The 16,877-nt window shown below is 38.2% G+C and overlaps 1 protein-coding gene and 1 non-coding gene across 9 annotated transcripts in view; both read right to left on the reverse strand.

Annotated features, from left to right (window-relative positions):
- Positions 1-16,877, reverse strand: part of Herc3 (HECT and RLD domain containing E3 ubiquitin protein ligase 3) — a 202,457-nt gene that overhangs the window by 50,983 nt on the left and 134,597 nt on the right. For 7 of the 8 annotated variants that reach the window (XR_002819192.1, XM_023706831.1, XM_023706829.1 and 4 more), the window contains 8 exons: positions 14,933-15,044; positions 14,304-14,493; positions 12,728-12,891; positions 12,490-12,603; positions 4,462-4,485; positions 4,280-4,369; positions 2,458-2,628; positions 14-157 (listed from right to left, as the gene is read on the reverse strand). Coding sequence is in view for 7 of the 8 variants with exons in the window: in XM_023706831.1 (XP_023562599.1) it covers positions 14-157; positions 2,458-2,628; positions 4,280-4,369; positions 4,462-4,485; positions 12,490-12,603; positions 12,728-12,891; positions 14,304-14,493; positions 14,933-15,044 (1,009 nt within the window). In the remaining variant the exon portion in view is untranslated. The remainder of the gene's footprint in view (positions 1-13; positions 158-2,457; positions 2,629-4,279; positions 4,370-4,461; positions 4,486-12,489; positions 12,604-12,727; positions 12,892-14,303; positions 14,494-14,932; positions 15,045-16,877) is intronic. The other variant, XM_023706833.1, reaches the window with a different exon arrangement.
- On the reverse strand, positions 10,610-10,716 carry LOC111814125. The gene has a single exon (XR_002819195.1). It is a non-coding gene; the product is annotated as a U6 spliceosomal RNA (small nuclear RNA).

Here is a 16,877-nt window from a genome sequence, read left to right on the forward strand (position 1 = left end):
AGTACTAACTTACTGTATCTGAAAACCACAAGAGATTTGAATCCTGATAGTAGGTAAACATTCCATAGATGGGATTCAAAAGTTCTCTCAACAGCAAAAGAAAGAATTCCTTTGTGACACCACCAGCATCCACTGCTTCCTCTCCATCGAAGATAACCTTAAAATCACATCAGGAAAACAGAATTAATATTTCAGGGAACTCTAAGACTTTTTATCTGCTGTATTAGGGATTGAAACTCAGGCCTCACACTAGCTCAGCAAATATTCTACCACTGAACTATATTCTCAGCCTTTTTAATTTTGTATTTTAAGAAGGATCTCATTTAGCTGCTCAGGCTATGTTCCTGCTTCCACCTCCCAAGAAACTGGAATTATAGATGTGTGCCACAGAACATGGCCAAATTTTATCTATCTTAGAAGATTCTTTTCTAAAGGCAGAACAAAGGACAGAAGAGCTCACAAAGAATATATACTGATGCGATGGAAACCGCAAGGTTTATCTGTTGATTTTCCTGATTACATAAATGCTTAGCAAGATATTTATAGATGTACACAACTTTTACTAGATACTCCAAGGGATACAAAGGAGATCAGAAGCTACCATGTATCCACACAGAATTTACTACTTTTTAAGGGAAGTAAGATAAATATAAAAGAAGTAATTAGAGAATACATTTTACTTTCAAAGAATAAAATACATAATAAGAGGTAAATGCTTTGACACAGAAAAGCAATGATTGCTTGAGCATGGGAACGCTTTCTGGAAGATGTCACTCTTCAGCAGAGGCCTTGGCACCACAGAGCACAGAAGGCATTCCAAGCAGACTGAGACGTGGGCTCTGCGGGCAGCTGCAAACAAGCAGACTGGACCCATAGTGGTCTTTTTTTTTTTTTTAATTTTAGGGAAGGGTCTACAGGGTGTTCAGGGTCTTACTACTAGATCGGACTTGTAGCAATCCGCCTGTTTACAGCCTCCCAAGAGCTGGGATTACAGGTGTGTGCCACCATGCCCAGTCTCAATTGCCGTCCCAGTACTTTAATCCACTGAGCTACCTGGCTGGCCCTTCATAGTGGTCGGCAAAGGATACTGAATTCGCTGTACTCTTACAAGCCTGTCAGCCTAAGCATAGGGATTACCATTATTATCCCCAATTTATAGGTTAATTCTTAACTAAGGCCCAGGGCTACAGACAAGAATTGAGAAAGCTTTTCTTTATGGCTATGTATAGCAGGACAGATATTAAGACTCTGATTATATAGACACCAACAAAAGATATAATTCAGACATGCTGCAAAGAACAGCCCCATCTCAATTACTAAAAACAGTGGCAAAAGAAAATTAATACTAAGAAGTTTCAGAAATAACCAGAGATGCTACTCATTAGAGGATGATGCTACTTATTAAAAATTTTAGAAATGATTAATAATATTATGGAAATAATAATTCAATTTCTTTAAAAAAATTTTATTAAAAAAATCATTTATTTATTTGGTACAGAGTCTCACTACGCAGCCCGGACTCAGTGATCCTCCTGTCTCAGCCTCCCCAGCACTTGGATTACAGGGGTGTGCCACCATGCCTGGTTTCAGTGACAGGCACTGCAACACGGTATGCCGTACCAGGACATCAAACCTGGGCGCTTGCCCTTACCAGGCAGGCACTCAGACTGCTGAGCTATCTCCCCAGCCCTAATTTCTTGACTACTGTTTCTGAAACCAGTATTTACAATAGAATTGTAAATAAAGATATGGAGAATATAGGTCTTTAAACAACTTAAAATAATTCACTAAATATTTCTAGAACCTCTACTGTGTACCAAGCATGCCACAAGCCCTGAGAAACCACATATTTCTCAGGAAAGCAGTAATACAAATATGTGGTTTATGGGAAGTTTTTTTTTTTTTTTTTATGTTACAGTACTGGGGATTGAACTCAGGACCCTGAGCTCACCAGGCAGGAGCTTATTCCACTGAGCTATCTCCCCGGCCTGAAGAGATAATATTTTAATTTAATAATTTTAGGTTGCTAAATTGCCTATCCTAACAAATCCACAACCTCATTGCCAATTTATTACCTTTCCATTCTTTTATTTTATCCACTGTCTCTTAAATGCCTGGCACCCAAAAATTCCTAGACAATAGCTCAAAAGCTACATCCAGATGAAGCTTTACTTTTGGGTGTTGTTTGTATACACTGGTAGGACCAAAAAGGGTACACCAAAAACAGCAGAGGAAGCCATAGAAAGCCCTGTGATCCTTCAAATAATTCACTAGCACTTTCTTCTGATATAACACTGAGATGCTCTAGTGATTTTTACAAAAGTGATTAATTCTTATAAAATACATGAAAGAAATTATGAATAGCTATATTCTGTAATTTTAATAAGATCTTTGTTGCTTTCACTGTTGAATGAAAACCTCCAAAGGCACACAGAGGTGTATACTGAAAGAGCTCACTTTTAGAGGCTTTTTCAAATCAATATCAGAATGAATGCTCAGCTCTCTCAGGGCGTCTCCAACGAGGTTGTTCCTGCGAACATGAAGGACCAGGAAGGGGCTTCTGGCCAGCAGAGGCTCCAAGGTGAGAAACATGAAGATGTTCTGCAGGTTGGCTCCATTGACTGCTACCTGAAATGGCACATGCAGAGCACAATTACTCCAAGCACGCTGGAGGACAGAAGAGCAGTCAGTGGTGCCTTGGGACCGCACGAGGCTGACTGCACCTCTATGGAGTGCTTTTCCCCCTTACAGATTTTCAAGTTATATGTCTTAATGGCATACAAATCTTTTAATCTGGTCTCCAAAAGACAGAACATCTTATGACTCACATAACCTACAAGCAGAAAATAATTTTGACTAGCTTATTAAGTCCAAAAGAAAAATGTATACTTGAAATAAAAACAATGATTTCAAATGGCAGATAAAAAAGCCTTAGGATCACTTGTTAAAAAGGCTTTTATTTTGTGAAAAGTATCCATTTCTCTGGAACATCTTAGAATTGTTAATACTATGGGTATATCTACGAAAGCAGACAAGTAAGAAAGAACTAGGGAGACACAGAAAGGCAGATATGGAAAGAGACAGCTGAACAAAGATATACGCATCTACCAATAGTAGAAATTGGTAGATTCAGATAGCTAATCCACAAATTTCTCTTTGAGATCACTGAAATCAATCTTATAATAAAAGTATGTATTAAAATAAACTCCTTATATTTTAAGTTTCCATTCAATTTAGATAATAAAGATCCATTTAATTATCTCTCTCTACATCCAGATTCAGCAAATTCTGGCCCCACATATCAAATTTAACCCTGCTGCCTGTTTTGCAGGGTAAGGTATAAGTGTGTGGGGGGGACTGGGGAATGAACCCATACTAGGCAAGTGCTCTACCATTAACCTGCATTCCCACCCTGTTGTTTTAAATTTTCATGTTACTCATATTTACACAAGTTTTTTCACTGATCTCTGAAAAACAGATTAATTGACACAGTTTATGAATCATATCGGTTCAGGAAATTAATTTAGATTAGCTCAATTGCTCAGGCTGGCCTCAAAAATACACATCTCCTGCCTCAGCCTTCTGAGTTGCTAGGATTACAGGCATAAATCACCATATTCAGCTTTTGAACAGTTATTGAGCTAATAGTGAGTTTTGCATTTTAAAGTGGTTTTAAAAAAAAAGGAAAAGTATTACTTTGTAGTCTAAACTGAAAATTATATAAAATTCAAACTTCAATGTACATAAGTTGTATTCAATTATCACTACTGGGGCCAGCAAAATAGCTCAGCAGACTAAAGTGCCTGCTTAGGCAAGCTTAGGCAAGTGCACCACATGTCACACCAGCCCTGCCCCAGGGCAGGCTGAGCCAGCTAGAGTCTGGGCATAGTGGTGCATGCCTATAATCCCAGCACTGGGGAGACTGAAAGCAGGAGGATCACCACGAGTCCAAGCTGCACGGTGAGACCCTGCAACAATCAAATACATTTTTTAAAAAAGTATCACCACTTACTCATTTATGTACTATCATTTCTTGTTTTATAGACAGACCATAAAGCCTGCAGAGCCTGAACTATTTACTACAGGGTCGTTACAGAAAATATTTGCTACATCCAGTCTATATATATGTTCATTTACATATATATTACTTAAAAATTTAGAACAGTTTTTAAGACTTATAATGAAAGTCACTCAGATATACATTCTCTCACCAAGCAAAATTATAACTGAGTTTCTAAGAAGTCAAAAACGTAAAAGGAGAAAAGTTTTAATATGATACCTGCATCTGTAGTTCAGCATCTGTCTGTAACATTTTGGTCTTGGCTTGGGCATCAAAGATGAAAGGGTAGGAACAAAGTGTTACAGCATCCTAGCATAAGACAAATTAATGGCAGTATCATTATATTCTACAAAGAGAACTGTTGGAAAAACATGTAAGTAAATTTAAAAATTATAATTTACCTGTATTATAGATGGTCTAGCCTTCTGTATAAAGAAAAAGAAAAACTCAAGTTAAATTGCAAAACCTGAGTTTTTAACCCCCAAAATATAAAATATAAATGGTAAAACATAGCTTATCTGATTAGTAAGCCATGAAGCTAGCACTACTGACCTACCTGATTACACTCTGAGTTTTGAAAACAGTTTAGCAGACATAGACTGTGAGGGGAACTAAAAACTTTTAAAGAATGTTTAAAGGCCATTTCATTAATGTCTAATTCATAGCATTAATAGAATTCTCTTTACATGAAACCTCACTTAAAACAGAAGCCAACAACCTGGACATAACAGGCTAATGTTATTGGAGTAAAGCAGTCAAGTACCCCTTATTCAAAATGCCTAGGACCAAAAATGTTGTGGACTTTTTTTTTTCTTCAGATTTTGAAACATCTGACTATGTACATAATGAAAAATCTTGCAGATGGGACCCAAATTTAAACAGGAAATTCACTTGTTTCATATATACTGTTCTACAGAGCCTGAAGGCAATTTGGTACACTATTTCCTGATGTAGAATTTCCCACCTGTGGCATCTTCTCAACACTAGAAGTTTTATTGTTTGGAGCACTTGGATTTCAGATATAGGATACTCAACTTGTAATTAAAATTAATTTTATGGGCTAACATGCTACGGGTTCCTTTATACACTTAGGAGGAACCAAGTATACAGAAGGATATCCAGGACACAGGCCCTGACTCAGCACTACGGCAGCAGAGCCAACAGAAAACACTCCATCAATACCACAAATTGACAAATTTCTGAAAGGCAAACTGGTAAACAAATACAACCAGGATAAAATATATCAAACAGGTATGTTATAGTTTCATGTATGGTATAAGAAAAAAAGGAAATCTCTTCTGAAAACAGTTTTTAAAGTTATGTAACAAATATCATTAATTTAAAAGAGCCAAAAAAAAAAAACAGACCATGGTGATCTATAGCAATATTTCTCAAAGAAAGAAGCATGAATTTATTCTCTGAAATTTGAGAATATGCTATGGCTTTTTAAATAACGTTCTAAACAAAATAAAAACACAGTCTGAATGATTGTTTCTGTCTCCTCAGAACAGCATGTAGTTATAAAATTTACATTTATTTTAATGATTGCATTGGAGCCCTATAAACAGCAAGGGAAATGAAGAAAGACAAAAGCAGTTTTGCCAGGTAAATGCACAATTTAACCAAGGAAAAGGCCAACACAGTCCTGGCTTATTGCAAGAATGAGGTTTGGCAGCAGATGAAAGGAAGAGAGCTGAGTGGACCAGAGAGGGCAGCAGGAACACAGAATGTAGGAGCTCTGCACTGACAGGCAGGCGCAGACTCACGCTGTGAATGGGCTTCCCTTCAGAACATGTTTTACTCTGGTAGTTTGCTCACATTAAGTTGGTTTAAAACTAAGATGAGTTTTACTGATTTCACTCATGTTTTATTTTTAAATTTGATTTTGTTTTATAATTAAATACTATGAACATAAACTATATATTTCCTTTTGTGTTTATGCATATTTAAATGAAATTATTAAAGGCAATTTTAACTAAAATCCATTCTGTTCATCCTTAGGAAGTAGATTCCTTTAGGGATTCTGCAACATTTTGAGACTGAGACACAATATTTACAAATACAATTCTAGTCTAGTGAGACCAGAAATCACACATATATAATCCAAGCCAAACTGATTCATTCCCATGCCTACAAACCTAATTAGTCTGAGTTTAAGAATGAAATTGCTTCAAAACAACAATTACCTACTGTAACACAGCATTATGCAAAGTTCAGTTTTCTGTTGGTCTCATGCCTCCACACCTAATTATTTTGAAGAATATAAATTCCTTCCAAGTTAAGTTTTCTTCTGGGCTAGCTACAAAAAGAAGACCATCCTCAGAAAGTGAGCCAAAAACTGGGGCAGGGAGCAGTAGGACTTTAAAGTAGAAGCCTGAGAGTAAAAGAGCAGGCCAAGGAGTTAGACTGCTACGTAAACCAGAAAGCTTTCGTAGCCCCTGAGATAAAGTGGGATGTGTGCACCAAAAGGATGAGAGGAGCAGAAGCCAAGATGGAGACTGATCTGACTAAGAACCAATCGTGGACTTCCGCACAGTAAACTCCACCCTATAAAAAGACCTCATGCCTTCCTATAAAAAAGTGAATAACAACACACCACTGACACGCTATAAAAATGAGAAGATGCCTTTGTTGACACTGCTCTGTCCCCACAGAACTTAACCTTATTGGCTTTTTCCTGGTGCTGCCTGCTCTACATAGTGGCTCTGCCAGCCAGAGCTGCTCTGCCCATGGAGCCAGCCTCAGTCTCCTAGAGTGCTGGCCGTACAGAGGTGCACCACCACACCCAGCTCTGCTCTGCTTAACTAACCCACTCTGCTTCCAGGGTACTCTGCTATACTTTGCTATAACAAACTTTCACTTTTGATGTAACTGTAACTAGTCTGTGCATACTTCCCATCTTACATGAGGTAACTACCCATTCTAGCTGGTAACACTACTACCAATATTTAGAAAGTTTCAGTTTCCTCACAGACATGGTTAAACATATTTGTTTACACAATGGAAAAGAAAGACCTTGATATATAAGGGAAAGAAATGGTCTGGACACTTAAAATGTAAAAATTGATGAGGGAAAAGTGATAATAAAATTCACTAAGGCCTGGACATACCCACATATATATTCCTTAAATAACAAAGTATTTAAATTGCTTTTCTAGAACCCACTCAAAGACAGCTTGAAACCAGCTTTTCAAATATGGACATGCACAGAAGCAGCTGACTTGCCCATTCAGCGACATTTGATGCCACAAGCTCAAAGTCCCCCAGGTCAAACACAACTCCCCCAGAAAAGACATGTGGCCTGTGGAAGAATCCACCACATGCACAAAAGTGCCCTAGAACTTCCCCTTCTTCCCATCCAAGTAACAAGCAGCTTCAACTCTTCCTCCTGCCTTCAGATTCCCACAATACTACATGAACTGGGACGAACTGAGCCCACAGATCCTGTGTCTCTGAGAACAACAAAATTCACTTTTTTTGCATGTATGAATATCAGCCAGAGAGTTCCTATTGGGTATCAAGAATGGTGACTACAGAAAGTGGTAGCGTGACAATGTCCTGGTACCCAGCATTTCAAAGCGGCTATGTTCTTGATGGTGTACTCCAATCCTTCGCCAACAGCACAAGTTTCCTCTGCATCTCTAGGCTCTTGTCAGCCCTGTTTCTCTCCTCTTTATCCCCTCTGGCATCCACCTTCTGTAGCTTCTAGTCCTCAGCAGACCTTCCCCACACCCAAGCAGAAAGCAGAAAGAGCCCAGGGCCATCATCCTCCAGTTTGGATGGAAAGAAATCTCACTGCTCTTGGTGAGGAGTTGGAGCCAAGACCAGAGACATGTTTTGCAGAGTTGGAAGTCTAGAGTCCCTGAGGAGCCACCGAGGCAGATGGAAGATAATGAAGCCTTAGAAAGTCAAGGTACCAGCCCTTAGAAAGGCACAGGAAAGCTGAAGATTCAGTCAAAAGAAGGTGCAGAACTAGATACATCTATAAATTTTGATTTGTATTGGTTTTTTTTTTTTTTTTTTTTTTTTTGCGGAACCGGGGATTTTTCTCTGGCCAGTTCTCTGCCTAAGCAGGTGCTTTAGCCTACTGAGCTATCGGGCTGGCCCTTTTTTTTTTTTTTTTTTTTTTCAGTGCTAGGGATTAGATCCAGGGATGCTCCACCACTGAGTTATATCCTCAGCCCTTTTTCTTTTCTGAGCAGGGTCTTGCTAAATTTCCCAAGCCGGGCTCAAACATCAGATTCTGCCTTGGTCTCCCAAGAAGCTGAGGTTACAAGTGTATGCCACATGCCTGCCTTACAAATTTTTATGAGTCTGTAAGTTTTACATTTTAAATATAGTAATTTTGATTTTTATTTTGTATGTTGATACTGCTTTTAACACTGGCATTCCTGTATCACATGAAATGAGCTTCAGAAATTTTTCTGCCACCACTGGTAATTCTAGTCTAGACAGATGTATACAGATTGATTGGGAAAGTGCACATGTACCTCTTGAGAGGCTACGAGTCATGGGAAATCTACTCCCTCAAACTGGGTCTCACAAACTTAAACCTTATTAAATATTGGTGAGCTGTACTTTAAGGGTATCTGACTCAAAAAGGGTTGAACTGTGACTTAAATTCACCTTTTAAAGTATGTAAAATAGAAAGTAATGAATTGTATAAAAGCAAAGAATTAGAAATAGCTTCCAAAAAATTACCAGTGAAAAGGGCCAGCCAGAGAGCTCAGCAGACTACAGTGCCTGCTTAGGCAGAGCGCAGCAGCCAGGTTCAATCCCTGGCATGCTGTGTTAGCCCCACCCCCAGAGTGCACTGAGACAGCGATTGAGACTGGGCCTGGTGGCATGTGCTTGTAATCCCTGCGCTTGGGAGGCTTAAAAGAAGAGAATCACTGAGTCTGATCTGTGTAGCGAGATCTTGTAGACCCTGCAGACTTTGTACCAAATACCTTTAAAAAAAAAGGGGGGGGGGGCACGCTGCCCGGGAGCTCGGTTCTTTAAGTGGCTGCTTCAACAAAGCAATCAGGCTCAGGTTGCTGTGGTTCAATCCCCACAACTCAAGCCAGCCAAACCTGCACTGAAGGCATTTGGAGCAAAAAAATAAAAATTAGGAAAAAAAAAGAAAGAAAGAAAAAGAAAAAGAAAAGAAACATTTCCTAAGTAGGGCTGTGACAGGCAGGAGACATTTGCACAAACAGGTGACATGCTGAGGAGAAAGCATAGCCACCTGTGCTTGGATCTTCACTGCCAGGTAAGACTCTCGCCCTCTGGGCAGAAACTCTGTCCCTGCATGAGGCATCTCCACCAACACACTGGGACAGATGGCAAGCTTGCTCTCTCTAGCAGTTAGTGCTATTGGATTTCAGTGCAGGATGGACAGCCTCACTGTGCTGCCCTCTATGGAAGCCCGCAAAGATGCTCACTCTGTGTTCTGTTTGATTTTCAAGCACAGACGATGGCAGGTTAGTAGCTGAAATAAACTACTAAGGGCTATTCTTGAAATAAACAAAACTTGGGCATTTTGCAATTTTTTTTCTGCACACGTGTGCATATTCCTCTGTGATTTCTTTCTCACTGCCGCTCTGCACTGAACCAAACACTCAGCACAGGCAGAAGCATTTCCAGGTGCTGTCCAGGCCCAGTGACTCACTCAGGAATATGACATACATTTGATGCTACAGAACTGCTAAGTGAAAAATGCTTACTGAGGGCTCATTATACCTCATGTACTCTGCTAAGAGCCTTCTATGCATTCTCCCATTTAAGCCTCACAGACTGCTGTTGTTGGAATTCACAATACAGTTGGTAGGCCTACAGAAATTAGGGAACTTGTCTGAGGCCACAGCCAGCAGACAAGTGCTAAGACTTACATCCTGCTCTTTCTATTGAAGCATGTGCTCTACACTAGATCACACAATGCTTCAGCTGTGGCCAGGTTAAAAAAAAACAACACAAAAAACTACCAGTACTATTAAAGTAGTTAAAATAAAAAAGTACATATGGAATAACAGTAGCATTTTAAGTAAAAATCTAAGATATCATGAAATTTGAATTTTGATTTCCAATTACACTATGCCCAATACAAAAAGAAAAATTTCACAGAAATCACAAAAGAATATACATTAATTTTCAACATAGCTTACATCCAATGTTAAGAGAAAAGGACCAATAAAAGAAGGTAAATTTTCTCATCAAGTACCTCCAGAGTCCATAATCATCTAGATTAAATCTAGATGTTAAGATGAGTAATTTGTCAGAGTCAAAAAGAAATTTGACAAACCACTATTTTCAGGATCAATTTATTTTATTTATTTATTTATTTTGGCCTGGGCATCTATGTTATGTTATGTTATGTTATGTTATGTTATGTTATGTTATGTTATGTTATGTATTTGTTACATGGTCTACCTACACAGCTCAGACTCATAGTGATCCTCCTGTTTTCAACCTTTCCAGTGCTTGGATTGCAGGCATGCGCCACTACGTCCCAACTTGGTCATCTCATGGCTTTTTTTTCTTTTTTTTTTAATTTTTTTTCCCATAATTTTAAAAAATATGAAATGCTTCACGAATTTGCATGTCATCCTTGCGCAGGGGCCATGCTAATCTTCTCTGTATCGTTCCAATTTTAGTATATGTGCTGCCGAAGTAAGCACTTCAGGATCAATTTTAAAAAGGAGTAGTAGAGGAACTGGCTTTTATACCTAACTTCATAGAAAACTTGTATCAATTCTCTGAGCCTCCATTTCTTAATCTAGAAATAAAAGTTCAGCTTATATAATTCACAGGGTTACTTTACCACCTAACATTTTATCACTCAAAGAAGTATTCACAAATTGATAAAACAGAAGAGTTCACCTTTTTATAATTTCTAAATTCAGTGATAGTCAACTTCATTGTAGCCCCTGTTAAAATTCTCATACCAGTCCATTAAGAATACCTTATTCTTAGTGCAAACTATTTTGTTTCTTCAGCGTAATCACAAAATCTTACTAAAATATACTACTGTGCCAATCTAAAATGTTCCTATAGAAAAAAATACAACTTTGCATGTAGCAACCATCATGTACTGTCAAAGAGCACAATCTTCCTTGTTTGGTTAAACAAACCTATTTAAACGTCTTGCGTTTGGAGTTTGGAGACCACTGCTGACCTCCAAAAACACCTGCAGAGAAAAACATTACCCTATTTCTGGGGATAAATCTGTTAATTTGGCAAAGGTCTCACCTCAAATGTATCTCCTGCACATGCCTTCACTAACTACAATAACCAAGTTACTCTGCTTTCTGACATAATTCAGATTTATACACTTGTCAGTGAAGAGACAGGCATACATATAAAAACCCAGTCTGCAATCAAACTGAGTAGCTGCTGCCATGTCAGGGGTGGCAGGCAGGAGCCCAGTCCCCTGAACAGTATGTCTAACACATGGTGAAATCTGGGTCAGGGATACGCCACATTTTCCTATCAACAGTGCTAAAATCAGAGGTAGCCTAGAGGGCTAAGCAGCTGACCTAAGATGACTGAAGTAGGCTTGTTGTGAGAAGACAATAATCGGCAAATGATTCTTTCCTCCATGTCAGAAATACATCAGTGGGGGAGGGCAGAGCTGTGGCCACATCCAGTCTCATCTGAAGAGCCACTACTGAACTCCAGCCAGCTGATACCATCTGGGAAGACAATCTGTATTGCCAGATTTTCAAAGTTTCAAGAAAAGCCTGAAATTTATATTTTCATGCATTTTTTTAATTTTGTAAAAATGAGATAACACAAAATTTACCATCTTCACCATTTTTAAATGTAGTTTTATTCTTTTTTTTTTTTTTTTTGGCGGCTCAGGGGTTTGAACTCAGGCCCTTGTGCTTGCCAGGGAAGCATTTATTCTACTGAGCCATCTCCCTATCCCCTTAAATGTAGTTTTAATAGTAGTATATTCACACTGTTATACAAAGGCTCTTTAGTAATTTTTTCTCTTGAAAACTAAAAGTTTATACCCAATAAATAACAATTACCATTTATCTTTCCCAACCATTATTCTACTTTCTGGTTATGAATTTGACTACATTAGACATACTCATTTTTGCATTTTTCATGGGGCTCTAGGGACTAACTGTGGGACTTTGGACCTGGCAAGTGCACACTTCACCACCGTTACATCTTGACCAAAGACACCTAGATTCATTTTAATGTTGCCAACTAAAAAAGCTTATAACATTTTGGGTGAGTACTCACTTATAACTCCTTGCGACATTTATGATTAAAGTACTGCCAAGTTTCAAGACTGTAAAAGCCAGCTGAGTGAAGACAGGTATGACACTAACATCAAAGTCAAAGACAAACTGAATAGCTCAGGTGTGCTTTTTTTTCTTCTGATTCATACTTTGAAAAAAAGGCTAAATCTTTAAGATATGCTTTACAGGAATCCTTACCATCCCTGCTTGATGCAAGAACCACATGAGGTAGTCTTCCTGAATGTCCACGAGAGTAGAGATCTCAGGAATGTAAAATGTATCATAGTCCACATGCTTCACTTTAAGATTTACCTGATAAATAGCAAAATAGGGATAATAGAGAGAGTGCAAAGATGGCTTCCCAGAGAACATCTCAGTAGGACATTTCACCCTACCATCTATTTACCCCTCTCCCACTAGCTCCTCCTATGCTCACCTTATATAACTTCTCCAAGAGCTTGAGAGCTGCTGTAATATAATTGTTAAACAGTACAGGAATTAAGAATGTCTTTCTTCCCCTCAGTAGATAAAGGACTGCACCTTTATAGAGGTTTACAAGCTTCATGAAATACTTGGGGCATACCTGAGACCACCAGTTATCTTAAGAAAGAAAGAAAAGATACATTTCAAAATACAATCTTGAGCAAGTACATGTGCCTGATAGCTAGAAAATCTTAAGGCCAGAAGATAAATATTAGCCTAAAATACAGCTTCCCCAAAGTGACTTTAAGAAGAATCCATTAAAACATTTCTGCACAAATTTCTGCAACAGTTATACAAGAATTCCTTGGGTTGTTTTGTTTTAGCAAAAGCATCTGAATTTTTTCAAATTCATTTGGAAGGCTAATCTAAAAGTGAATTCCAAGGCTGCATGAGGACAAGGTACACATACTTAGGGAATAAGTGCTGTGCACGGATTGTTCCCTAACATGCCTGCAATATTTGGAAGTTAAAAATAAGTATAAGATAAACTTTTCTGTGTGTCACTAGGCCTGGAAAAATAAACTTTAAAACTCTAAAACTTAGGGGGCCAGGGAGATGGCTCAGTGGAATAAGCGCTTCCCTGGCAAGCGCAAGGGCCTGAGTTCAATCCCCGGTTCCCGGGAAAAAAAAGAAAAAAAAAAACTCCAAAACTTAAAATTGGGTATTATTTTTTTCAGATTGTCATCTGTCTCACAACTGTCAGAAAGAAAATGTGACCCCAAAACACTTTGGATTTTCAAAAACCTAATTGCTAACGTTTTACTAATGCTCTTATTTCTGCTTTCCTGTTTTGTGCAAAACAGAAATGCCAGACAGGTTTACAATCAAGGGGAGACCATGCTTGAGTAACGGCTCAGTCCATCTGAACACACAAGTTACTGATTTGCAACAAACACTGTAAAAAAAAAAAAAAAAAAAAAAACCAAAAAACAACAGAGTGGCAGTAGGTGTTTAAAAATAAGCCATGTGACAGACTTCCTGTACTTGATTAATAAAACACCTTGGCCGCTACTCTGAGAGACAATCTCTGATTTACTAAGGAACAGAAGGTTCTTATCTCAGCAAAGCGTTCGGTGCCTACAAAAATCAGTATGGACTCAACTGTCCTAAAAAACAAAACACAAACATTTGGTAAGTCCCAACTAGGGCATTTTCTGCCTCTCCTTTCCTGGAGCTCTCACTTCACCACAAGTGTGCAATTCACTTCCGCCCCCTAATCATAGATACAGATGAATAAGAGCTAGGTGGGCACTAACTTCTGAAGCACTGTTAACTACAAGCACATGTGGAAGGGAAGAAAATCCACTCAATGATCAGACTTTGTGATAATTCAAAATCAAGATTAATTTGGCATGATTTCAAATAACCTAACTAATGGTTCAATTGGCTCAAATTACAAAACTAACAATAAAGTTTAAATGTTAACACTTCTACTGGAAAAACAGATATAGAATATGAATTCACTGAGAGCCAGGGGTCACGCCAGCAAAGCAAGCACAAATTCACTTGAATGACTTTAGCACATTCACCTAATACTTTACTAGGGTTTGTGTCCAGCCGCAGAATGGCCATGGCCAGGGGAATAGTCAGAGTTATGTAGTACTTGGAGTCCTGAAGCAGGGGAAACTCAGGCAGTATTAGATAGATTCTCATTGCTTCAACATCTGGTGGTGAACTTGACAACTGTGGAATCAGGCAACTTTCAAAGCTGTTTAAGATCTGTATGAAAGAAAAGAGTAATGAGAAATTCAAATATGCCTGAGACTTGAGACTGGTTTATTTATCTCTAAATTCCTAAGCTATCTGGTAGACTCATTCTAATTCCTTCATTACGGCACTGATCAATAGCTACAGCACCAAGGCTGTCAAGGATCTCAGAACAGATCAAGAGAAGAAAACCTGAAGGTCCTACCAATACAGATTTTCTATTCTTCAGAAAGATTAAACCAAAGAGAAAGCCATGTAAGGCTAAATTCCCAAAATGAATTACTAAATTAAACTCTGTGCAACACTTGTCTTTTCACCTTTTTCTCCTATGAAAAAATCATCCTATGTATCACAAAGGCACAATAGTACAAAATTGAGGGGTGAAGAGACAAAATTATTCAATGTAGAAATGCATCTCCAAATATGTCCTTAGTCAATGTAAAGAACATACCTGTTCTAGAATCATGGAGTGCTGAGAGTTCATTAACTTCTCAAATAACACCCTAGTTGAGTTCAGGTCAATCCCAGGGATTTTGGGACTCGTTTTAAAATGTTCATCAATTCTAAACAAACAAAACCATATTGAAGAAAAGGAAAACAAAGTGAATAAACAAAGTTTCTATATGACACAGCAGATAAGACCTACAAGATTACACTTTGGGGAAGCCCTATAGAATAAACCTCCCAGGCATCCCTTTTTAAAAGATGATTTAAATTTTTTAACCTTTGTAGTTTTTAAATTATTACTTTTAAATTCTAAGTTTACAGTCAGTGTTCTTTCTCTGATTTACTTTTGCAGACTGTGTTTACACTGCCTTCTACAACTGTATTCTTACACTGTGACGTATAAGAGTACTGAAATCACCTGTTCATAGCAAAAGAACCTCTCTATGTAAGTCTCCCTTAACAAAGTACCTAAAATAAAAAGATCTACAACTGCAAATATCTCTTAGCTAATACATGGGATACAATTACATTCACCCAAGCACTTATTTCACAGCAACTGTTTTTAAATTCCTAACAACTAAGTCATTTCCCCAACTTTAAATGTTCTTAGCCTTTCAGAGCCTTAGAGAATAGCTCTGAAACTGTCGTGAATACACACCTATTAGATTACAAAAGAGTTGTCTACTTGCAAAATCCACTTCTGTTTATGAGTAAACAGACATATTCAAATAGTTTTAACACTCTGACAGCAATGTTACAATTTATAAAAATATAGGTAAAATTTCTAACATGTACAAAAATAATGGTTACATGTATTGGAACATAAATAAATGGTCAAATCAAGAGCAGATGCTTTTCTCTGCTGAGTCTTTTGTCGCTGCTGTCCTAAAAATACATGTACTCAAAATATAAATTCTGCTGCCCAATTATAACTTTAAACATACTTAGATGTACTTTATACCATGCTATCTTTTTAAAAAGTCATTTTCTATACATATGCATTGGTTTGTGAAATTGTTCTTTTTTTTAATCTTTTATTTATTTGGTACAGGGTCTCACTACACAGCTCAGACTCATAGTGATCCTCCTGTCTCAGCCTCCCCAGTGTTAGAATGACAGGTATTACCACCACACCCGGTTTCCATGGCCAGCACAGCAAGGGGGGTCCTTATTCTTGCCAGGCAGGTGCTTAGACTGCTGAGCTATCTCCCCAGCCCTGGTCTTCATTTTGGTTGTTTTCCTGTGGTGCTGTGTGAATATATGAGAAAAGCAGGCTTCCTGCAATAGCACACCTGTCAGTGAAGGTGAAGAGGGGTGCACGTGGTGGTGAACAACTGGAATCTCAGTGCTCTGGGAGGCTTAGGCAGGATTATCATAATTCCACATCCAGTTTGGGCAACTTAATGCCTTAGTGAAATGCTATTTCAAAATTTTAAATAAGTTAAAAATGTCTGGGAGATAACTCAGTGTAAAGGACCAAAACCAAAAACAATAACCAAAAAAATTTAAAAAATTTTACCTACCACTGCATAGAATTCATAGTAACAAGGATAAATAACAAGTCTGACCAAGAGCCATTCCTAAAGTGAGTCACATGGAGAGAAAACATTCTCTCAGGCTTTCAGAGAGCATACTGGCCAAGCAATGGCCGTGACTCACCCACATGGCTGACACTGACAAAGGATCTACAATCTGAGGTACAGGATCTCAGGATAAATCCTGAGGGGATTTCACTGACCTTATCAGACTCAAAAGCTACAAATCTTGTTGCATAGATCTTGCTTTATCTTGGTCTTAACTGTCCAGCAGAAAAGTATAAAAATGAAGTATAAGAAGTAAAGTCATGGTGTTATGTTGAGCTGTAGGGGACTCAGGTCAACAATTTCTGACATTGCCAGTTAAACAGAAGACCCAATACTATTATGGACTACTGGACTCTTTTAGAATAT

This window comes from Octodon degus, unplaced genomic scaffold (assembly GCF_000260255.1).
Source record: "Octodon degus isolate 3935 unplaced genomic scaffold, OctDeg1.0 scaffold00272, whole genome shotgun sequence".
In the NCBI taxonomy this organism is placed as follows: domain Eukaryota; kingdom Metazoa; phylum Chordata; class Mammalia; order Rodentia; family Octodontidae; genus Octodon; species Octodon degus.